The sequence below is a fragment of the Schistocerca americana genome, chromosome 2, assembly GCF_021461395.2.
Source record: "Schistocerca americana isolate TAMUIC-IGC-003095 chromosome 2, iqSchAmer2.1, whole genome shotgun sequence".
Classification (NCBI taxonomy): Eukaryota; Metazoa; Arthropoda; class Insecta; order Orthoptera; family Acrididae; genus Schistocerca; species Schistocerca americana.
In genome coordinates, this window is record NC_060120.1 from 499508908 (window position 1) to 499534051 (window position 25144).

The 25144-nt window shown below is 38.6% G+C and overlaps 1 protein-coding gene across 1 annotated transcript in view; it reads left to right on the forward strand.

The window, feature by feature from the left end:
- The window catches only part of LOC124595068 (MOXD1 homolog 1-like), a 166931-nt gene that overhangs the window by 104921 nt on the left and 36866 nt on the right, over window positions 1-25144 (forward strand). Inside the window, exons 2-5 of the mRNA XM_047133649.1 lie at window positions 12983-13132; window positions 14859-15035; window positions 15279-15365; window positions 19729-19918. Coding sequence (XP_046989605.1) covers window positions 12983-13132; window positions 14859-15035; window positions 15279-15365; window positions 19729-19918 — 604 coding nt within the window. The remainder of the gene's footprint in view (window positions 1-12982; window positions 13133-14858; window positions 15036-15278; window positions 15366-19728; window positions 19919-25144) is intronic.

The following is a 25144-nucleotide window of genomic DNA, read 5'->3' on the forward strand; positions in this document are numbered from 1 at the left end:
TGTAGCAGTTCTGAAGCTAATGCCGTGAAGTGTTTCCTTCAGTTTAGAAATCGAGTTGAACTCATGAGGACTTACGTCAGGGGAGTGCGGCAGGTGGTATAGCACCTAGCAGCTCCTCAGGCAAACATATCAGTAACAGCTTGCACTGTACGTGCTTGAGCATTGTCCTGCAAAATGATGGTCAGGTCCTGCAGAAAGTGTCATCACTTCTGTCTCGAAGCTGTCGTAGGTTGTGTGCCAAAAATGAACAGCGCTCCGGGTTCGATTCCCGGCGGGGTCAGGGATTTTCTCTGCCTCGTGATGGCTGGGTGTTGTGTACTGTCCTTAGGTTAGTTAGGTTTAAGTAGTTCTAAGTTCTAGGGGATTTATGACCACAGCAGTTGAGTCCCATAGTGCTCAGAGCCATTTGAACCATTTGAACAGCGCTCCACACTAAGCATAATTTATTCGGTACCAGTCCGCTTCGTGAACCACGTGACGTCATCGCTGCTACGTTGTCTAGCACTTGTTAAAAGCATAGACGCTTCCATTGGTTTCAAGTGCTTCCAAAAGTCCACAGCGGTACTTAGTCATGCTGTTTCAAAGTACATAAACTTTTTTTTTTTTTTTTTCCTTCCTTCAAATCGTCTGTGATGCACGAAGTACGCGATCGGCCACAGACTCTTGAAGAGATCTGGTTTAAGGTCACACCAGGATAATGATATCGTTCCTTATAAGGCGTGGTACATCACCTTTGCATCTGCTTGCTACATGAAACGATGTAGAAGATTGTGGCCCAGTCAGTGCTTTAATACTGCCGCATTACCTGAAGAAGCCGATAGTAGTGTTTATGTCAGCAGCTTAGCTTGCTGTGGCCATCTGGGTAGCGACTCATTCAAAGAGAGTACGCAAGAACCGTGCGCTAAGAACATCTGAAGACGTTAAATTTTCACGAACAGAGCTTGTCGTATTTTGGCAGCAATCGCTGCCGGAAACACAAATGCTGTGCAACTTACAGACTGAAGACAAGTGAAATTCACGGCGTAGCGTATCATTGGCTGGTTGACAGGTCTCGGAAATTGTTATTACGTCCCGACACAAGTCCTTCGAATGTGGTGTCTAATCCAGCCCGCTTTCGATATTCAATAATACCTTTCCTCAAAAGCAACTTGAAGATCAAACTGCATTTTATGCGAACTCATAGTCATTGACACAACACAGCTACACGGCGGACACACAAACGGCCGGAAGACGCAGCAGCCAATGAACCACTTGCAAACTAAAGTAAGCAATAGCGGTGCTTCAGCTGTTTCACAGTGTTGACTTCAGTAAAGAATATTTGTGGAGAGTTTTCACGTAAGAAAGCTCTTCTTTTTGTAGTGTTAATGGTCAGCACCTTTTATCAGTTCAGGTTTTTCTCCTCTCTCTCACATTCTTTGTTTCCGAAAGGCCGTTAGCTCCCTTTTGGTCGGAAGGCTTGCAAATTCCAGCATTGACGAAGTCTCGTCCCGCTTGTTTCAGAGTAGGGTCTTTCAAGTAAAAACTTCGTTTTATGTACTGAAAACTCTCACGGATCTGATTAATACGCCTGCAGGATACCTGCTCTTTTGTGGAATTTACAGTATAGCGGGCTCTTTTTAATCGTTTCTCTTGGTTCCGCCATCTGCGTGAGGCAACTTCTTCATTGCACTCCTAAGCTGGACTGTAAATTCCCGACTCAAAAAGAGTTTTCATGCCACGGGTGCAGTTGCAGCGAGACAATTAACACTGGAGATTCGTTTTGTTGTAGTTGTTTCGGAAAACTAACTTCTTGTTGCATGTGTCGCTCTATAATACCATCGTTATACCATCTGGACACATCAGGAGGAGAATTCTGTGTGTGTGTGTGTGTGTGTGTGTGTGTGTGTGTGTGTGTGTTGTTATTAGCATAAGTTAGTTTAAGTAATGTGTAAGTCTAGGGACCGATGACATCAGCAGTTTGGTCCCTTAGGAATTCTCACATTTGAACAACCACATCAAACTCAGTGCTGTTGCATGCGGCGTTCTAGATATCATGGAAACGAATAGAGCGACCTGATTTTTACAAGACTTGTGTATGTGCAGAATCCGTATTGATTCCTGCACATGCGATTTCTGCTAGCGAACGAATTCGTAATAAGTGAGCTTAAAACAAGTTCCGTAATTCTAAAGCTAATGGCTCAGTATTTTTCATTTTAATGTTCGTTTAGTGACCTGATAGAGAAACCGCATTACGAACTTTCATAGTGGAACAATTCCATAAGACTGTCTTCGCTGTTTAGGCTTTCTGTCATTTTCCGTTTCGGTGCCAATATGGTCACTGAGCGACTGAATAGATGATTTTGATGCGTTTACTGGTTTTACATAAAACCAAAACTTTTCAATAGTTCCGTTAGATCAGTAGACAAATATTTTCGAATTCGTTGAACGCTTCTCTCATTGCTTTCTGTAGGCATATTCTGGCGTCGTTCAGTATTTCTTTGTCAATAGCTCTTTGACTCTGCGTAAATGTGTGGTGAATCTCTCGTTATTTTCGTAACAATTTTTGTGCATTGTGAAGTAGTGGTCATGACGTTTCTCTCCGCCATTGCTTCAAATATGAAGATATCACCTTAGAATTAATATATATTCTTAAAGTTCTTATCTGCTTTATTGTTGTTCGTAAGATATGGCACTTTGGTTCCAGGATAGCCAGCTGTGAATATCAGTGCAATGAGTTTGTCACGCTTACTCGGTTGACATATCAGCGCCTCATAGTTTGGAGAAGCGTTAGCTGCCAGAACCAATCGGTCTCTATTTCGTGGAAGATTTAATTCCGATATACCTATACAGAACGGAGCCATTCCCACCGATGTAACGTAACAAGTAGTTTGCAAATGAGGAGGGGATAACGAAAATACCAGTGCCCAAGAGGATTTGTGACGTTCAGAATGCACACAGTTTTCAGAACATTTATTGCCGCCGCGTATTGAAAATGGTACACGGAAATAACAATACATTTTGGTGTCATCCTATCTTCCTATAGAATGCCAGACACTGTCGTTCTGGAAGCCTTCCACAGTAACAGATCACAGTATTAGAATTACAATGTGTTATATAACAGCAATATAAACTACGAAAATAGAAGCGCAACAAGACTAATTTTAACAGAACGTCGGATTTCCTTCTCCTCTTCCTCTTACTGTCGCTAGGCAATGAAAACCTCGTAACTCCATCTGACAATGAAATCCACGTAACTTCATTACCAAATGTAGACAATTATGCCACATAGCCTGTTGAAACCTTCCTTATCCGAGTTGTACGGTGTCGCCATCTAGGGGCAATAATGAAAAACTCACATCTCCAGCGATATGTAGTTTGTGCTGTAAACCTCGCATCTCCGGAAATCGCCATTGTTAGTGTGCAGGGCGAACGCATGCTGCGAGATTAAAACGATTTTTGATGTGATAGTAACCTTTTTGACTGACAGACCCAACGCTGCTTTATTGCTACAGGTGCGTGTTAGTATCTCTGGGTATTTATGTATTGTATTTTAATATACAGAATTAATAATGACCTCATTAAATACAATGTTGATTTAAGAGTTTTTCATCGTGCGTAAGGCAGACTGCACTCGGTACATATGAGGTTTTAATTTAAGAACTTAATAGAATCCTATACATTCTACAGTAACTACTTTGTTTTCAGCTATGGGTAAAAACAGTAAATTCACTCTTCACCTTGTGAAACAAGCCGACAACGGGTCATATCGTATAAAATCACCGGAAGAAGATTCTAGTTAGGTTCCTCCTTGTCCTGCACCAAAAGAAAGAGTAGGCCTACAAAATGCCACAAAATGTAGGTAAGCTGTAGTTTATATTGTTGTAACTTCGAGTAAGATCCTTGTTTGAAAGTTGAGGTGATTAAATCATTTAAATATTATTGATTACATTATTGTTTACACTACAGATAATGTGGAAAAAGAAGCCAATACAGAGGCGAATTCTACTTCTGAGTGTGAAAGTCTTTTCAAACACAGCAGCGAGGATGATATCTCCAGTGGCAGTAGTGATGTGTATGATCTAGATAAAAACAAAAATGACCATAGCAGTAACAACAGCACGGAAGACGACGATGACGAAGTTGATGTGGGAGTAAAAAGTACTAAGCAGCGCCGTAAAAGGAAAAGCAATCAATCACTTCAAAGTTTGCAGAAAGAAAAACATATGAGGGGACAGGATTATTTAGGAATGCAAAAAGATGAGTTTGCAAAAAGAGGCCAACAATGAGCAGAAGTAGGAGGGAAATAAAACCATGATGTACTTGTAAACATTCTTCCTTAAATCGGATCAGGAATTGCAAGGATATTACAGAAGAGCAGAGACAGCTAATATTTAATCATTTCTGGCAGGATATGTCTCTGGGCTGCACTCCAATAGCTTAGACAAGAAGAGAATAGAAGCTTTCGAAATGTGGTGCTACAGAAGAATGCTGAAGATTAGATGGGTTGATCACATATCTAATGAGGAGGTATTGAGTAGAATTGGGGAGAAGAGGAGCTTGTGGCAGAACTTTACTAGAAGAAGGGATCGGTTGATAGGACATGTTCTTAGACATCGAGGGCTCACCAATTTAGTATTGGAGGGCAGCGTGGAGGGTAAAAATCGTAGAGGGAGACCAAGAGATGAATACACTAAACAGATTCAGAAGGATGTAGGTTGCAGTAGGTACTGGGAGATGAAGAAGTTTGCACAGGATAGATTAGCATGGAGAGCTGCATCAAACCAGTCCAGGACTGAAGACCACAACAACAACATGTCTTGGGGTGAAAGAAAATTTTTTGTTAGAAGCCATGTCTACTACGTTCCAGTTAAAAGACGCAGAAATAATTCAGAATCTAATAAATCTCACCGTTCTAACACACTATATTACAATTTTGTAATAGAAGAACAGAGAAAAACTGTCTGCAAGACTATGTTTCTGAACACTTTGTGCTTAGGCGAATGGAGTGTCGGAACATGGGCATCTAGTGCATCAGGAAGAACGCTTGGAGAAGGGCCTCAAATGCAGGAGAGACCAACGAAAGTTTCAGGTGGACGACAATCAGCATCAGATTTTTTTGCAGAGTTGCCGAAACTGGAATCGCATTACTGCCGTCGTTCTTCCACAAAACTCTACTTGGAACCTAAGTGGCAGAGTAAATCATAACTACATAGGAAATATATAGAATTTTGCAAGAAAAGAAGACAAATCCCATCTGCTTACAAACAGTTCTGCGAGGTATTCGATGAAAATAATCTTAACTTATTTTCGCCTAAAAAGGACCAGTGCGATCTTTGTTGTTCTCACCAGACAGGCAATATCTCAGACAATGAATACTCTTTGCATATGGCCCCGAAAAACTGAGGCAAAGGAAGCGAAAAATAGTGATAAATTAGGACCAGCTAGAGTGTTTACCATGGACCTTCAAGCACTTCTGCTTTCACCCAGACTAAAAGCATCTGCACTGTACTATAAAAGCAAACTAAAGATCCACAACTTTACCATCTATGATTTAAAAAGTAACGATGGTTATTGTTGCCTTTGGCACGAGAGTGAAGGTGAACTAACAGCTTCGGAATTTTCCAGTATACTCGTGCATTTTATAGAAACGTACGTCCAAAATGATTCAGAAGCTATTTTCTATAGCGAAGGATGCACGTACCAGAATCGAAACTCAGTCATGAGTAATGCACTGGCTCATCTCACCAATCAGAAAGGCGTTACAATAGTGCAAAAATTTCTGGAGAAAGGTCACACTCAAATGGAGTGTGATTCTATGCACTCCACCATAGAAAGGAAGTTAATAACAGACACATTTATACTCCTCTCTGGATATGTAGAAGTTTGCACTACTGCAAGACAAACTCCTAGACCTTATGTTGTCAATCCAAACGTTTTTCAAGTCCTATGATAAAATGTCGTTGTATTCGTCTATTCGACCAGGATCCAAAATTGGGGATCCAACAGTGACTGATAATCCGGTGTCTCAAGTATGATCCCTCCGGAAAAATGGAATATAAATTGAAATTCAGCGATACATAGGAACCACTTCCAAGAAGGATGTCAAACATACCCAGCTCATTTACAGTGCCCCCTCTCTACAGTTCACCACTAAAGATCAGTGCAGAAAAGTTTACGCATTTGCAAACAACTAAAGTTGGCCCTTCCTAAGGATGTGCATTCATTTTATGACACACTGCCTCACATTTGTAATGACAGAACTTGTCCGTACCTACAAAAATGCTGCCGAAAATAAACTTATTTACAGCCACCTATGACTGTGATTGTGATAGTAGCAGTAATAGTAACAATAATAAATGTTGATAAACTGCACAAACGTTTACAGTAATGCAAGTTTAATTAAAGCTAACAACATTGTTTCCATGTTTTTTAAACACTGTACTTTATTAACATCCAGATTCTAATATTTTGCTCAATGTGAAATTGTTCATTCCACTTTATATCTGTAACAATGTATCATTACAGGTGTTTCATAATACAAAAATAATGCAAAGTTTAAGTAATTATTTTTTAAAACAAATTAAACATTCATTCATTTTAATTCTTAACCGTACACTCGTTACATGCCTCTTATTTCCATCACTACCAAAAGAATAACTGTGAAAACCTCGTAACTCCAAAAACCGGCAGACAATTTGAAGTGCATAATAAAGTCTTATGTACCAATGACCTGATCCATATCGTGTAGCAGAAACCACTAAATTTGGCTAATCAGGTTCCCATGTGATTTCTATAATTAGTTTTTTGTTTCTCCTGTCAAATCTGACCAATTTGAGTTACGAGGTTTTCATTGCCTAGCGACGTTATTCGACTCCTTACACTAGCCCTCCCCCCTCAGACCTTCCCCACCCCCATACCAAGAAACGTAGCCTTTTGTGTTTATTTAGGCAGCCTTGTCCTCCGTTGTGCCGCGACATTCTACTTACAGCGGGCTGACCCTTTCTAGTCCCTTCCCAGTTGCCTGCTGCGTCCCCTGAAGCACTGACAGAGGATGTGGTGCACCCCTCTGAGTAGGGTCCCTAGGGAACGAGGCATTCTGCGAATGGCTTCCTGCAGGAGCCGTTACCTGGTACACGACCTGCGCAGTAAAAGCTAGCCATGTGAACACGCCGAGCTGTTTCATATACTTGAAGTACAGAGTGACCCAAAAGTCCGTTAACATTTGAAAATGCACTAATTCGTGGAATAATATAGGTAGAGAGGTGAAAGAAAATTGACTCGTGCCTGAAACGACATGGGGTTACATTGAAACCAAAAACGAGTGCGTAAGCCGTCCAACAGATAGCGCTAGGATGGCCGAGCGGTTCTAGGCGCTACAGTCTGGAACCGCGCGACCGCTAGGTCACAGGTTCGAATCCTGCCTCGGGCATGGATGTGTGTGATGTCCTTAGGTTAGTTGGGTTTAATTGGTTCTAAGTTCTAGGGGACTGATGACCTCAGCAGTTAAGTCCCATAGTGCTCAGAGCCATTTGCACTTTTTTCTTTCTCTTTCTCTCTCACTCTCTCTCTTTTTTTTTTTTTTAAAAAATTCCAAACTTAAACACATGGTAATTTTTCTGAGCGAGTTGTGTGTGATGCAAAACCATACTGCAGCGATTTCACCGTAGTGTGAAGCCACTGAGGGTAATCTCTTAGCTCCTTCCTTATCCAAATCCGAGAAATACGTTTCGGTTCTGGAACTATCATCTGCTACGTTGATTTGGAGTCTATCAACAACAGAATCTACAAAGCAACGCATGCGCCGCATTTTCTCCTCTTTTATGACGTGCCGTTCTATATACCGCCAGCAGTGACGTGTGAAAAAGCAACGGACGTTAATTCCAGTACGTCTGGCAGCTTAACAGCCTTGTTTTTTCTCTCGCGACAAATCCCTTAACGTAGCCCCAGATAGTTCTGTTGAGTTCATGTTGTAATGGTACAGTGGCAACTGTAAAGATGCACCATTTATATGGTGTGCTCGATGCTGTAAAAAGCCGGCCGCTGGTGGCCGATCGGTTCTGGCGCTACAGTCTGGAACCGCGCGACCGCTACGGTCGCAGGTTCGAATCCTGCTTCGGGCATGGATGTGTGTGATGTCCTTAGGTTAGTTAGGTTTAAGTAGTTCTAAGTTCTAGGGGACTAATGACCTCAGCAGTTGAGTCCCATAGTGCTCAGAGCCATTTCAACCATTTTTTGCTGTAAAAAGATTGTTTTTCATATTTCTACGACACTTATCTCTCTGGTTCGTGTGAGACTGCATCTGTGGTTTAACAATAGACGTAGTCCAAATAAAGAGTATTTAGTTTTACATTTTTGCTCTGAAAATTAAATTGCTATGTTGTTTTTTTTTAAAATTTAAGCACCCGTTGTTAACAATCTTTCATGAAATATCTATAATTAAGAATTTATATTTGAAATGAAAACAGGACTTCGCGTGAAGTCTGTAATTAAAAACAAGAAGACGTGCATTATTCATAAAAAAAATAATGATGAGTTTTAAAATTACGGGATCTGGATGTTTCAAATTGAACGAAAAACAAAGATTGCCCAAGGAGAGACTTGGAACGAGTAATCCATGAACTGGACCAGAATATCAATCCACAACGCAACTGATTCCGCTATATGTCGAGGGTGCATTTGTATGTCCGCTGTATTAAATAGAAGAGTACCTCGGAAAACTCCAAAGCCGAATCTTTCTTGTAAGCTTATGAAAAACATTAAGATCAACCCTTGTGTCGGCACTTTTTATCGGTGTTTCACCCACGTGTTCCACTACGTCGCACGAAACATCCTCATCCATTTTCATAGTGCATAGTAACAGCACGACAATCAGAGCACTACAGTACAGAAATCTGACTATACACGATTTTAGAAATAAAAACTACGCAGCTAAAGTGTGATTAAGTAAAACGTTGACGGCTGTTTATATAATACATTATCTTAAAGTTTCATTTAAGTAGGACCTACTTCCAAGAGCGTAACAACACCATTGTATGCTTATGGCCAATCATCCCGTTTGTGTTTGTTTACATTAGGTTCATTCTTATGAAGAGCACAGTAAATATAGACGTGCGTCGTGAGGTTGTGGAAGTTTACAGTGCCATGGTGAATAAAGTAAAATCAGAGAACTTCGCCCCGATTAAAAACGTTATGACAATGTCGTGTGCTAGTTTCGTACATCAGTTTCGTGTTTTACAGTCAAACATTCAAAAACATGTTGTAAAAGTGAGCTAAGCCAAATCACCGAGAGATGATATTTTGAGCCGGCCGCTGTGGCCGAGCGGCTCTAGGCGCTTCCGTCCGGAACCGCGCTACTACTACGGTCGCAGGTTCGAATCCTGCCTCGGGCATGGATGTGGGTGATGTCCGTAGGTTAGTTAGAACTAATTAAACCTAAGTCTAGGGGACTGATGACCTCAGATGTTAAGTCCCGTTGTGCTTGGAGCCATTTTTTTTTTTTTTTTTACTCTTCAATTTTTGCAAACAGTAGGCCCATTTATTACTTTTACTGTAAATGTAATGCATTTATATTTCTACTTACAATAAAAAAAACTGGTGTAAAGTAATCGGTAAATTCATTTCGCACTTCCTTGGGTGCTGTGGCCGATTCCAACGGTACATTTGTTTCGTCCCGTCTGTCATGCGCCATTCTCCTTTATAGACACTGTTATATTCGTACCAATATTCAATACAAAAATCGTTCGCAAGTTTCAGAAAAACTTCCAGCACGTACTAACTACTGCAAGCGATTTGCAGAAGTTTACGTGCTAGGTGTAACACGCCTTTGCAGGACCAATGTTTAAACCGATTCCTTCGGGTCCAGTGCATCGCTTTGCTTTGGCGCAAGCTGTCTCAGTACTCTGCGACAACCAGTACGGTAAGAGGCAAGTGGAGTTCATGAGTACGAGTCCAAAGACATTGCGGAGGCAGCAGCCACCTCGGGCGTGCAGATCGTCGCGGCTGTATTGGTAGGCAGGGTGCGGCGATCGTGAGAATGGCGCGGAGCCAAGTGGTCCTGCCGGACAGCGTCCATTGTCCCGCGGCTCACGCATGCTTCCCCGGAGAACACGGTCGTGGGACCCGAGCTGTTTGCACCCCGGCGCCCTTTTGTCAGTTACCTAGGGGTGGATGATAGCGACGATGCCTCCGCTGCTTGCAGGAAAGGCGAGCCCCAAACTATCCCGTCTACCGGTTCCCTTTCCTACCTTCTTTTCTTCGGTAATATCTCTGAATGGACTGATGGGAACTTCTCTCTCTCTCTCTCTCTCTCTCTCTGTGTGTGTGTGTGTGTTGTGTGTGTGTGTGTGTGTGTGTGTGTGTGTGTGTGTGTCGCCTCGCCGTGCATACTCCCACCAACAAGGAGGGAGGCATGCGTGAGCCGCGGGACAATGGACGCTGTCCGGCAGGACCACTTGGCTACGCTCCATTCGCGTAAATAGACCCTTGCCAACAAGGATATCCATACGATAGTTTTGCACGGGGAGGGGGATTACCTGGGGGTATGGTGTATTTTTAATATTTTGGAAAACGAATGGCGATTGTCAAGTAGCCATAAGAAATTTTCAGATCCGACCACGTTAAGAACCTGACTTTTCAATCATTTCCTTGAAAGAACAACACCTGAATGCACAATTTATTTTTCTGAGGTGGGGGGGGGGGGGGGGGCGCTTTGCGGCACCCGTTGCTTTCCGAAGATAATACATAATGACGAAGCAGGCACTTTACATTTACCAAAGCAGCAACAAAAACATGTTCATATGTTTGTTTACTTCTATAGCCCACAAGAATGTGTCCTATCGACCAATTCCTTCTTTTAGTGAAGTTGTGCCACAAAATTTTCCCCACTTTTATTCAGTATCTCCTCATTAGTTACTCAAGCTTACCATTTAATCTTCAGCATTCTTCTATATCATTACATTTCAAAAGCTTCTATTCGTTTCTTGTATGAACTGTTTATTGTCCATGTTTCACTTCTGTACAAGGTTACACTTCAGGTAATAACTTCAGAAAAGACTTCCTAACATTTAAACTTAGATGTTATCAGATTTTTTTCCTTTCAAAAAAGATTTTCCGGATATAATTAGTCTGCATTTTATAACCTACTTCAGACATCATCAGTTTTGCTGCACAAATAATGCAACTAATCTACTGTTTTGGATGTCCCGTTTCCTGATATAATGCCTAGCTGTGTTGACACAAATGGGTGATTCATATGTATTAAACTCCACCAAAATTTCTTTATGACACGCTTTTTGTTACATAGATATCTGACTACCTAATAAAAAAACAGGGGTCAAATTATCCACTCTGAGCTCATTGCCTTTCTCTGCTGACACCTTAAGCTTTAGGCTGGACAGTTAGCAAAATTTTAAATTCATGTTACATTGTTGCTGTTGTCAGATAGGATGGTGGGAAGGTCTCAGCCAAGATGACAGTAGCTCTTGTGTCAGTATAAGAAACACATTTAGGTGTACTGAAAGTGTTATTCAACAAGTTACACACATTGGTGGATCATACATCTCTAGTAGGAAACCACGTGTCAGCGCACAATGTCAATTACATAACCTAATGAGTGTTACTTACTTCTATCAGTGTGGCTTACATGGTGTTCTCTCACTGACTGCAATTTATACTTCATACTCTCCTACCACGTGTCTTCGATAATGAGATGATAGTATACAGAGGGACTACACACACAATCAGAATGTGTTATGTACACTCTTTGGATGCCCTAACAGCTGCATCATTTCCCCATACACTAACATGTACTGGTACAAAAGGTGAATTTGGATCATGTTTCCCTTGAATGCAAATCCAGTAAGTCGCTTAATGTTTAACTACAAGAAGAGAACTGCTGCATGTGACAGTGCTCTTAACACTTGTAAGAAAATATATTTGATGTTGGTGGCAAACAGATTGTGTGAAAACTTAAGTTTTACCTCTGGAGTCTTATGGCATTGTTGGCTGAGAGACCAAGAGAGATCGATTCACTCACCAAATCGAAAAGGGGTTTCTCCCCCTAGATAGAATGGCCCCTTTCCTTGCAGCGTGTATGAGTTGTGTTCTAACTATAGGTACTGTGATGGATGTGTGTATCGTGTGGTGTTGTCATGTTTGGATTTTATCATGATAATGATGATGACAGTGATGGACAAAGGGGTTTCCACTGATCTTAACATCCTTATCCATCAGATGGACCCCTGTCAACAGTGTCACATGACTTTGCTTCATGACATGCTGTAAAGAAGCCTGGAATTTAGTGCAGAATGTTGGCAAAAAATCTGGCTATCAGGAACTTTTGTCACCATCTCACCTTCCCCTTGCTGGACAACTAATGGTAGTGAAAATTTTCCACCCCTAGGATTTGAACCAGCTACCTCTTGAGTCAAGGACCTCTGTGCAGTGTGTGTTAAAACACTCTTCTGCAGAGGTGGGTTTCTGTCTCTAGTAACTGAAGAAAGAACCATTATTCTCTATTCTCTTTGCTTTAGAGTGAAGTCAATCTAATTACATGATACTGCTCTGTGCTGATAGAGTATATATTTATTCTTATTATAAATTTAGTCAAAAGGGGCATATTGTAACATGTATTTCTGTATATTTCTATGTGGTGACTTCAAAAAGTGTTTGGCACAAATGCTGCCAAAATTTCTCTGTGAATCTTTGTGGAGTTTAATTTTGCCCCTAAGAATTATATTGTTCTGCTTACTTCAACTTTGGAGTATGTTTCCAGTTGTTGCACCATTTCACTCCCACGCTGCAATGCACCTGCTATCCACACCACAGCAGAACAATGTCTAAGGGAAACCCAGTCCATGTAATCTCTTCATAAAATGTACCATTCTAGTTGCACAGTTATCTCATGGAGGGACAACTTGTATAACTTCACTGGAAGTCCCTTCAAAAGCCATATAACTCTAGATTAAGTGCTGTTATTTATTTGTGTACTTGTTTTCTCTTCTAGGATCTACATGGGACATCTCGTAACACTGCACCAGATCTGGACTCTTCACAGGACTACTATTTGGTGGGTGGCAGCAGAAATGACACACACTCCACAGTCCGCTATCGCCGCAGGCTTGACACTTGTGATAAGGATGATATGATCCTGGGGGTATGTATTTCTTCTTAATGGTTTTCATATGGCATAGGCATTGGCTGTTAGGAATCTTCATACAAAGTGTTCAATGCATTCTTAAGTATAATGTAGAAAATTAGATAATAGTGACAGGCTGCCTATATCAAATTATTGTACTTGTCTGGGGATAGGACTACTCATCACCTTCATATCTGAAGATACACAGGCTTGTTTTTAGATCCTCTACATTAGAGGAAACGCCTAGATTCCAGATTTAGCTTTAAATTATATTTGTATTTTATTTTAAATGAGCAGTTTATCTACGTGGTATTAGTATACATATTGCTGAGTGTAGTGAGGGACCCTTACTGTTTCACTGTAAATCCAGAATATGAGAATATGGATATGTGCTTGATAATGTAAAGTAGAAATGATTTCTGGTTGAACAAGAAACATTATAAAGTTACAGAGAGAGCCCAAAGATACTATGGGTTAAAAGCAAGACAACAATTTAACTGAGCTGGGAGGACTGTAAGGAAAGGGATTCAAATGCAAAATATATCCGGGAAAATCATTAAAAGCTAAAAATACTTAATTTCATATTTAAAATCTATTAAAGACTGAAGATGAACGTAGTTTTACTCCTTTACTTATTATTCTGCCACAGAGAGGAAAAATAGATTCTGAATTTCATTTTGTAAATTTCTTGAGAGAGTGTTCTAAAGTTTATCACTTTGGATTTTATATGGATGTGAAGATGGGTAATTGTTTGCCCCTAATATAAGCTATGATCACTAGATAACAGAAACTTCCAGATTTCGACTTAGATGAGAGGAAACTGGAGATAACCTCAATTTTCCCGTATGTTTGTTAAACAGGAACTCAATGTAGAAGTCAGGTCGTACTATTTATTTACCATGGATCAGATTTTATCTTCTAATAAGAGAGGAGAGACAAGAAGTTAATTTACCACTATTTAAAAGACAGATTTATTAACTAGCTTTAAAGGCCTACAATTGGAGAGTACATGACTGTGATGTTTGAATATTGACAGTAGAGGACCTGTGTGATCCTCACAGTGTCAATATTAACTAGACTGGACACAACTAAGAGGACAGTTAAACATCTATTCACTCATTGTTCTGACAGTGTGGCTGTGTTGGCCTGAAAACTACTGTTTTTTTCCCCCAAAGTCACAGACATCATGAAGCTTATGCTTCGCAAACGCAAAGGGTGTCATGGTGCAGCATTTTTTTCTTATATGTGAGCCAGTGTAAACAGAAAATTTTATTGTATTTTCATAATTTTACTGAGATTCTAGTGACATAAATTTCCAGCGTGATCTGGTTGAAATAAGTTATTTGTACAGTGTATGTGTGTTGTGAAGATGTTGTACAGGACTGATAAACAACATGCAGAGTATTAATCAGTGGCATTATTATTCGTAACCTTAAACATCAGGGTCAAAGAGGATTGCAATATACAATTTGTATTTTGTTATATTCGACAGATACTGGATATGACTGTCATGTCCTCTTTCATACAAATAATAATGCAAACTACACATCTTTACTGAGTCACAAGTTATTTTTGCTAGACAAACACCGAAGAGGCTATTTAAAGTTCTGTATGCTTTCTACAACATAATGTTGTTTGTTTGATACTGCGAAGTTCCTTATATCCTTCTTACATTAAATTGTACTTACTATAATTACAGTATAAATTACTTTATTGATATTGACTAATGTATCTTTTATTGTAGAGTGACACAGTAAGAGTAATATGGTCACTGCATGAAGAGGCTCCCCAAATGGTGGAAGGAAAGTTAATCAGATTGCAAGGTCACAAAGCCAACAGAGGTACTCGTAGCTTGCATCTCATTGTACCACCAGAGCTGCCACGACCTAATGCACAACAGTGGGATGTCACTCTCAGAGATGTAAGAAATTTTCAGGGGCAACATTTTTCCATAATTTGAAGAAAATGTTTGTTGCTTTCCTTTCTGGTATTTAAATAATTTTGAAAGCATTTTTTCAATAATATTACAAAAAGTTGCATTTATTAACATAGAGTAAAAAATTAATCTGCATGTCTTCATAATTATTTTTAAATCAGTATTGGCTCCATTAATATGTTTGTATTTAATGCCTAATGGTAGTGATAATATGAAATTGTTTTTCAGTTCATTATACCAGACAACATGGATACCATATACCAGTGCAAGATATTTAAAGCTCCACCAGTCAGAACTAAGCATCATATTATTGGAGTGAGTATGCAGCTGTTTTCAGTGTGTGTCTGCCTTTTTTTTTCTTTCTCTCTCCATCGTACTAAGCAAGTAACTGTCTATATTCTTCAGACCCTAGCTGCTGATTATGCCACAATATTTACAACTTTCTGGTGTATTTCTATCTACCTTCTGCCATCCATAGTTACAAGAATATTGTGAGATAATATGCGTTGTATAAGAGTTACATCTTTAAGTCAGAATAGATTAAATTCATTTACAGGGCTATATTATTAATTTTTTTTGCCATTGTCATGGACAGACCTTCACACAACAGATATTCTATGATCCTTTATGGTTATAAGTGGGAGGTATACATATGCTCCAATATTGTCAGATCAAAATACTTGTGGAGTTTTGACACATTGTAGTGGTAAAAATGTCATGAAATCTCTTTTTACCAATGGATTTCTTTCAGTTTGTAGCCAATAAGTCATAGCTAATTCCCACAGCTGGGTACTCTACTATCATTGTTTCATCTATGTGGGAAAACCAAAATCTGCAAATTATTGTTATAGGTAATGTTGATGAAAACATGTTTATGACACTACACAACATAATCACATTGATACCTCGTGCAGACAATTTTTGCTTGGCCATCAGTTACATAAACTTCCAAAATAAGTTTTAATTCTTTTTTGAATGTCCATCCCAGTACTTCTGAATCTGACATTTCTTCCAAAATCATGGGGCATCATATTCAACTTTAGTTTATTTATTAGGCAATAAAATTAATTTGCCCTATCTCGGATACTTGGATCCAGTGTAATACTGGTATGTAGAAAGACAAAATAAATGAAATGTTGTATAAGATTTGTTTCTACAACAGCCAGTCACTTACAAAGATATCTCCTTCATCTCCCAGAAACTTATTAAAAAAATGGTATATATGAAGAAAGCTGTGTATCACCACAGAAATGGACACTCCACTTTTTAGTGGAAATAGATATTTGGAATTTCAGTATCAAAAAACTTAGATATGCGTGTGTTTAAACGGCCAGAATAAACCGAGAAATATATGCAATAACCACACACAAATAAAACCATTAGTGTTAATGAGCAATAACACTTAAAACACTTAAAATTGAAAGCTGTGTTACACATGGCTGAATTATTAGTAATAACGTAAATATTTCAGAATTAGCATTTTCAAAAGCCTTATTACCAGATCTCAAAAATTTTGATTTTACTGTTGTTGTTGTTGCTGCTGCTGCTGCTGCTGCTGCTGCTGCTGCTGCTGCTGTTATCTTCAGTACAAGGACTAGTGACACTTGAACCTGCTTGCTGTAGTCAAGCCTTAGGCTACCTCTATTATTTTTACCCCCCAAAACAGACCTCCATTATCAGATCATCTGGTCTTGATACCTCAGAATGTGGCCTGTCAACCAGTCCTTTTTTTATTCAAATTGTGCAGTGAACTTCTTTTCTTACCAATCCAATTCATACTCTTTATTATGCGTGTTTCACTGCCACATAACTCTATATTACAGACAAATGCTTTCCGAAAATATTTCTTAACACTTAAATTTAAATTAGGTGTTAAAATTCTCTCTCTTTCAGCATTGCTTTTCTTTCTATTGCCAATCTCCCTCTGTACTTCAGCCAATGTTGGTTACACTGCCTGACAAAAAAGTTAAGCATGCAGAAGACATGGTCGTATGTCAATGTAACTTCATACACATACACCTCATTGACAGATATGTAAATGATTGGAGTTACAATTATCTGTGACAGATAGTGACCACCACAGAGCATTAGTGTTGTTCATTATTGGTGTTGTTACCAGGCATGTAAGGGTACATAAGTGGCATAAACAGCATCAGATGTTGAATGGCTACAGTAAAGGACATGAATATGCTGCATACTCATTTGAGACAGCATTATCATCAGTGGCAGAGTTTGAAAGGAGTCTCCTTTTTGTGGCTTGTTGAATCATGCAATATCCAGATTTGTGGAGTATTCAGAGGTGAGAGTTGATCGATGTTAGACTGCATGGGAAAGTGATGGCAGGTGTACTCATAATCAAGGTTACGGTTGACGATATCTGACCACCACAAGGGAAGATCACCCATTATGCACCAAGTACATTGTATCCCCCTTGCTTATGAACCTGCCATCTAAGAACAGTGTTCCCTGCAGCATTCTGTGCCATCCCACCACACTGATCAGAAACTAAGAGCAGCCAGACTATATAATTACTGTTCTATGTGTAGGCTGTGTTAACACAGCAATACAAATATCTGGGTTTGGAGTGGTGCTATGACTGGGAAAATGGACTGCTGATGATGTTACATTGTGTTCAACGACGAACTGCAGTTTGCGCTACACCAGATGATCTTCGTCAGCGAGTATGGTGGTGATTTGATGAGGGAGCATATCCTTCCGTTGTTTTAGAGATGCCCAGCAGTGTTAGTCTTGGTTCCACGGTACAGGACCCATCGGCTACATGGCCCGTAGTGATTGAAGGAACTCCTGGCAGTAAGTCAGGGACATGCTGCATCTTAATGTGTTACCACTTGTGCAACCATATTGTTGTGCCACTTTCCAACAGTACAGTACATGTCTGCTCATGGCACAAGCCTCTATGAACTACTTGCATGATGCTGAAGTTGTCTTGTGACCAGCAAATGCCCCACATCTGTCCTTGATAGAACGTGTGGGGCCAGCTTGGACATGAACTCCATCTCAGTGCCAGTCTGTATTTTACAGATTATGATGCTACGGACTATAAGATTCACCTTAATTTCCAAACAGTTTTTTAATTACCATTTTTACCATTTTTATTATTCGATTACAAAGCCAGGCTAAAAAACTCTTAGTTTATAAAAGCAGAGTGACTCTTAAAATCCCTGAAAATCATCATCTAGTTTTGGCTACTTTGCCTTCAGTCCTCTATTTGTACATTTAGTCTTCATTTTTTTCAGTTCTTCTTTGCTGGCCCACCAATCACAAATGGTTTTTTCAGTTGGTGGAGGGCCAAAATGCCATTCATCTGCTCTGTTTCCATGTTCTGCTGCATATGCTGTTACGTTCAATTTACAGCTCACACTGTATGAATACCTTTTATTTTTTCCTCTACGAAACTACCTGCTAACAGAAATATTGTAATGTTACCAATAACTCAAATCAGTTTCAGTTCAAGTTCACTGGTACCGTAGACTGCAGTGACACATGATAGGCTAGACAGTGGGGGATTTGTGATGACGGAATGGGAGGCAGGCAGTGTTAGCAACTCATGTTCGTCACATCAGTGCACTGATGCTGCCAGTTGAATTCATTGTTGACAGATATGGATAGGTTTCACATGGCATTGAATATATAGCCATTTTTAACACTAGCAGGAATTTTAAATCAAGCACTGGACATTTTTATATCGGTTTTGACTACAAGACTCACCTGAATTTTGGATGCAATTTTTCGAAGAAAATAGTGTGTCTTATTGTCCATAAATTACGGTATCCACAATATCAATGGTTATGGACCAACTTGCCTCAGTAGAGGATACAATGGCGTTACGACACTGCGTTACTGTGTTACCAGCCAAATCCGTGCATGCATCCAGACCAGAGGGGTTGTCACTTCATGCAGACAATGGGCTTATACTGCCAAGTTCTTTGTAAATTTCACTTAATTTTGCAATCACTGAAATAGCATCGCCTAACCTCTCAACCCCTGAAATTTCATTTTGTTTCCTCTTCCCCTTCTGTGTGCTTAACTTGTTTTGTCATTACTACACTCCATTAACATTGTTTTACTTTAGTTGCTTTTTTTATAACCTCTTTTTAAGACATTACCCATTTTCTTCAACTGATCTTCCTAGAAGTCTTTTGCTGTCTGATGTAACTTAACTGTTTTTGACAAACAATACATTTTTATTTCTTCTTCTAGAGCTTTAATTCACTTCCCAAATATCTTCTCGGTTTCCTTTACTGCTCACTTAATGTACATATTGAATAATATGGGGGATAAAAACATTCTGCAGTACATGTATCTGTTTGAATGTGTCAGCTTTTTTTTGTATTTCTCTCCTTCAATGTCTCAAGATATCAAAGGGTATGCATAGTACATACAGATATATATCCCTCTGATATGCTGTAACACACAATAAGTGCTAGTATAGGAAACCAAATGCAGATGTAGTTCCCTGGTAAGTAGTTTGCAAGAAATATAAGTTATGGGAAAAGATGTGGGAGTTAATTAAGATTCAGACAGCATCTAAAGTGTGAACAAAAAACTTTAGTGTACTGACTGCATTAATATGTAAACACTTTGTTCTCAAGTAAGAAATATTGTGTGCCTTGAGATTTTTCAAATGTGTCTAACTGATTTACAATTACTGTTTCAGTATGAACCTATTCTGACTCCTGGTACTGAGCATTTGGTGCATCATATGCTTTTATATGAGTGTGGAGTTAAGGCTGGAAATTTGGATGCATATGTCCACCAGAAGGGTGCTCCATGTTATGGACCTGAAATGCCTCGTCCGTGGGAACACTGCCTTACACCAATTGTAACATGGGCAATAGGATCAACAGGTACAGATGGTGTTGATTAAGCTGCAGAAAAACTGTTCATTTTTCTATATTTGTAATTATACTTAATCATGCTGAACCAACTACTACCGATTTGTAATTACATTCCACCAGTAGTAATAAAGCATATCACATTGGAATGTGGCCCACTTTTAAACCATTCTGGAGATTCCCAACTATCAACACCTAGCAGAAAATAACATTCATTCTTCCTGGGCATGCCTTGCTGTGAAGCTGTGAACACCAATGGACAGTGATAAATGTTCTCCTCCAGATCTCGGTGGTCATACTTCAGTGCCAAACCAGTTTCATTCAGTACTGTCTATACTTTGTATGGCTTGGCAGTGTAGAAAGTGTTTACCTCCTTAGTCCTGTTATGTGCAAGCCAACTGCATCCCCTCCACACTTCTCTGTCATCCTCTCTGTACATGCAGAGGTGCCTTCTAACATAATGTGATTTGTGTAGCATTGTGGTTTTGATAACAAATTATTGTGATGTCATCATGAGAAAGACATTACTACAAAGGATGTGACAACACTTTGGAGATGGCGTTCCTTTGGGACTATCATTGTTGCATATAAATCAAATACCTTATCTACCCGATTATAAGACAAGGGTTTTTCCCAAATTCATCAACTGAAAAATACAGGGTCAATCTATATTCGCACATAAAACTGTTGTTGCTGGAGTAAACGTTTTTACACTGTTTAATAGTTTAATATAGGGTCGTCTTACTTTGAAAGATGAAGCCTTGTCTATTGAGGTTTCATAAAAATTTATTTTGAAGATTTCTGAAGGGTAGAGCTTAGCAGACAATACTTCTGTTTGAATAGGCCTGAGTTTTCCTGATACGCAGAAGTGCTTGATATTGTGTCGATCTTGTTTGATCAATCACGTGACATTTGACTCACAGCACTAGTGCAGTGGATGGATATGTAAGAAACTGTGAACTAGGCATTACAACAATCTAATACTCTACTCAAAACATTGACAGTTTTGTGGAACACAGGAGGAAATAGCATTAAATTCTATCAACTTACAGATTTTGTTGTGTTTGAATAGGTTTGTAGTAGAATTTCTCATACGTGTGTGGCTACTGTACATATACATTTATGCTGCGTTTTAAGTAAAGGTAACATTCAAAGGTGAAAATCTTGTTCTTCAAAAACTGTTACTCAATTCTTAACTCAAATCAGTGTTTTATTTGGTTACGAGAAACTAATGATTTAAGAAGTGTGTTGCAAATGAAAATTCAGTAGCTGTTCACGTATTAGAATAATGAAAGAAAGTGTTACCAGCTTTTAATCAGCTTTAGAACAAAAAGGTGACATTCAGTTGAAACGAAAAAGACTATTAATCCAGAACTAAGTGTCTAAAAAATGAAACATATCACATTAAACTGACTGCAGTTGATATTGCAAGAATAGATTATACCAGAAAGACCCATTGTGGAGATAGTACTAACAGACGGCACTAGTGTGGGATGAGCAAAAGTTTGAAAATTGGACTGCATCATGATTGTAATCCTTTATTTACATATTAGCTGCTGCTGTTACGTATGACCTGCACCCAAGAAGATATTGCCATACATATTTCACTATTGCTCAAGCACAGCACCACGGAAAGTTGGTGGAGGAACAGTGACCTAGCTTGGCTGAGAACTGTGATGAGTGTGGGGAGGGGAGTGGTGAGTGGGCAGCAAATTTTGTCATGCAACCAACTGTGGAAATGTATACTGTGTACTTTGGCTTTTTACAAACATGCACCAAGTTTAGACTGCAATCTGCGTGAACCCAAAAATGTATTCTGTGTACTAAGTTTAAACTGCAATTTGCCTGAATCCATTTGTACTTGGAATTGAAATGTCTTTAAAATGGGCCAAATATTCAACAATAGCATACATTCCTTCAGGAGTTGCTAAAAGTCTAGACTGGGGACAGTGGCATACTTGTGTGTTTCATGAAGTAACGTTGTCGATGCCCACTGTAAGGGGTGACACAAATGATAGGGAGTGTGTCAGCTGCTGGCCCTACACCGCCGATGAGAGAGCAGTGGACAGTTGATATGTTTTGGTAGCAAAGGACATAACATTCTCACTTCGGAGTAGAAGCAAAATTCTCTATGTGGTAAAAAAACTAAATCATAATATTTTCAAAAGAAATAGCCAAATATTTATGACAATGAAGATATAAGTTTCACAGCTGCCCTGTTAGGATGATGACAATGATAATAGTTAAAAGTAATGGTGCCACAGAGGACAGGCTAAGCAAAAGAGGCAGTGAAGATAAAAATTAATGTAAACAATTTCTTTTTGTTTATATTATTTCTTCTTGTAGTTTCAGCCGTAGACATCAAATAAAAGAGATGAGTTTAGGATAGGTGTAGTGGTAACTTCTTAGGTAGACAAGTTATTTCAATAAAAGTTTGTAATTTTAATTAGTTAGAATATATTAAAAAAATACATTTTTCTCAAGGATATTATTAAAAAAAAAGGGTGTCATTTATATCCAGGATCATCATATACTCAGGTAAATATGGTACATTCATGCAATATTCTGTTGAAGAAGATACCCATTTGAAATGGTTTTCAGTTTAAAATAGTTGACTGGCACACATTTTGTACTTCGACTGATATTCAGCTTCAACCTCAAGCTATAGGCAAATTCAAGATGACAGAGCATTACACATGAAACAGACAGCAGAAAATAATAATTTTAAAAATGGCCTGCTTAAATTTGAGCCTCAAGTACTTCTAAAGAAAAATATAGCAGGGTTTATCTTTTGATGTATTTGAGTCTGTTAGTTTTATATGAGACTGTTAGTAATTACAAAATTAATTTATTTCTCCACTTATGACTTTTAGTATGAAACTGGACTGGTCAGTTTAATGTACGGAAGAGCTTAGTCATATTTAAAAAAATATAAATACTTAAATATGTGTTTAATGAGGATATAAAATCTGTTAAATCTGAGCTCAAGAGGGTAATCAGTAAGCCAAAAATTGATTATTTTAGGACACTCCTCAGAGACATTCACTGGACTGATGTTTACAGTGCTCATGGCATGAATGAAAAATATAACATTTTTGCTAATAAAGTGCTTACCTTATTTGAACACTGCTTTCCCCCAAAACTTACCAAGGTTAGAGCAAAGTCTACAAAGAAGCCATGGATTACTCGAGGAATAGGGGTATCTTGTAAAACAAAAAGAAAACTGTATCTGTCAATCCGAAACATTTCCAATGTTGATGCTATAGCACATTATAAGAAATACTGCAAAATATTAAAGACTGTAATACGGATGTCAAAGCAAATATATTACAAGGAAAAGATAGTCATATCAGATAACAAAATAAAGACAATATGGGATATAGTGAAGGAGGAGACCGGTAGAACCAGACATGAAGAGGAACAAATAGCATTAAGAGTAAATGATGCATTGGTGACAGATGTGTATAGTGTTGCAGAACTTTTTAACAAACATTTTATAACTGTTACTGAAAAGATGGGGTTGTCAGGTTCGGTAGATGCTGCTATGGATTACCTTAGACCAGACATTTCAAGTAACTTCCATAATATGAATTTGACCCTCACTACCCCAACAGAAATAATGTCCATCATAAAATCTTTAAAATCAAAAACATCTAGTGGGTATGATGAAATATCAACAAAGTTAATTAAAGAATGTGATTCTGAGCTAAGTAACATATTAAGCTATCTGTGTAACCAGTCGTTTATCAGTGGAATATTTCCCGAATGGCTGAAATATGCTGAAGTTAAGCCACTGTTTAAGAAGGGAGATAAAGAAATAGCATCAAATTTCCGTCCAATTTCACTGTTGCCAGCATTCTCAAAAATTTTCGAAAAAGTTATGTACAGTCGTCTTTATAACCATCTTATCTCAAATAACATACTGTCAAAGTCACAGTTTGGATTTCTAAAAGGTTCTGATATTGAGAAGGCTATCTACACTTACAGTGAAAATGTACTTAATTCATTAGACAAAAAATTGCAGGCAACTGGTATATTTTGTGATCTGTCAAAGGCATTTGACTGTGTAAATCACAATATCCTTTTAAGTAAACTAGAATATTATAGTGTAACAGGAAATGCTGCAAAATGGTTCAAATCTTATATCTCTGGCAGGAAACAAAGGGTGTTATTAGGAAAGAGACATGTATCAAGCTATCAGGCATCATCCAACTGGGAACTAATTACATGTGGGGTCCCACAAGGTTCCATTTTGGGGCCCTTACTTTTTCTTGTGTATATCAATGACCTTTCATCAGTAACATTACCAGATGCCAAGTTTGTTTTGTTTGCTGATGATACAAACATTGCAATAAATAGCAAATCAAGTGTAGTCTTAGAAAGATCAGCCAATAAAATATTTGTAGACATTAATCACTGGTTCCTAGCCAATTCTTTGTCACTAAACTTTGAAAAAACACACTACATGCAGTTCAGAACTTGTAAGGGGTGTCCCAAGAGTATATGTCTAACATATGATGACAAGAAGATAGAAGAAGTGGACGGTGTTAAATTCTTGGGATTACAGCTTGATAATAAATTCAACTGGGAGGAGCACACCACAGAACTGCTGAAGCGTCTTAACAAATCTCTGTTTGCAATGCGAATTTTGTCAGACATAGGGGATATAAAAATGAAAAAGCTGGCATACTATGCTTACTTTCATTCCATAATGTCATATGGGATTATTTTCTGGGGTAATTCATCAAGCCAAGCTAAAGTTTTCCGGGCACAAAAACGTGCAGTAAGAATTATATGTGGTGTGAACTCAAGAACATCCTGCAGAAGCCTGTTTAGGGAACTAGGGATACTAACTACAGCTTCCCAATATATTTATTCCTTAATGAAATTTGTCATTAAAAATATATCACTTTTTCAAACCAACAGCTCAATTCATGGAATCAATACTAGAAATAAGAATAATCTTCACAAGGATTTAAAGTCACTTAGTCTTGTACAAAAAGGTGTGCATTATTCAGGAACACACATTTTCAATAACTTGCCAGCAGCCATAAAAAGCTTAACAACCAATGAAATTCAGTTTAAGAGAAGCCTAAAGGATTTATTGGTGGCCAACTCCTTCTACTCCATTGATGAATTTCTGAGGAAAACCAACTGATTTGTATATAAGTACAACATAACTTCTGCACAATTTCAGTGCAGTAATGTGTTCACTGAAAATTTGTGTGTGTGTGTGTG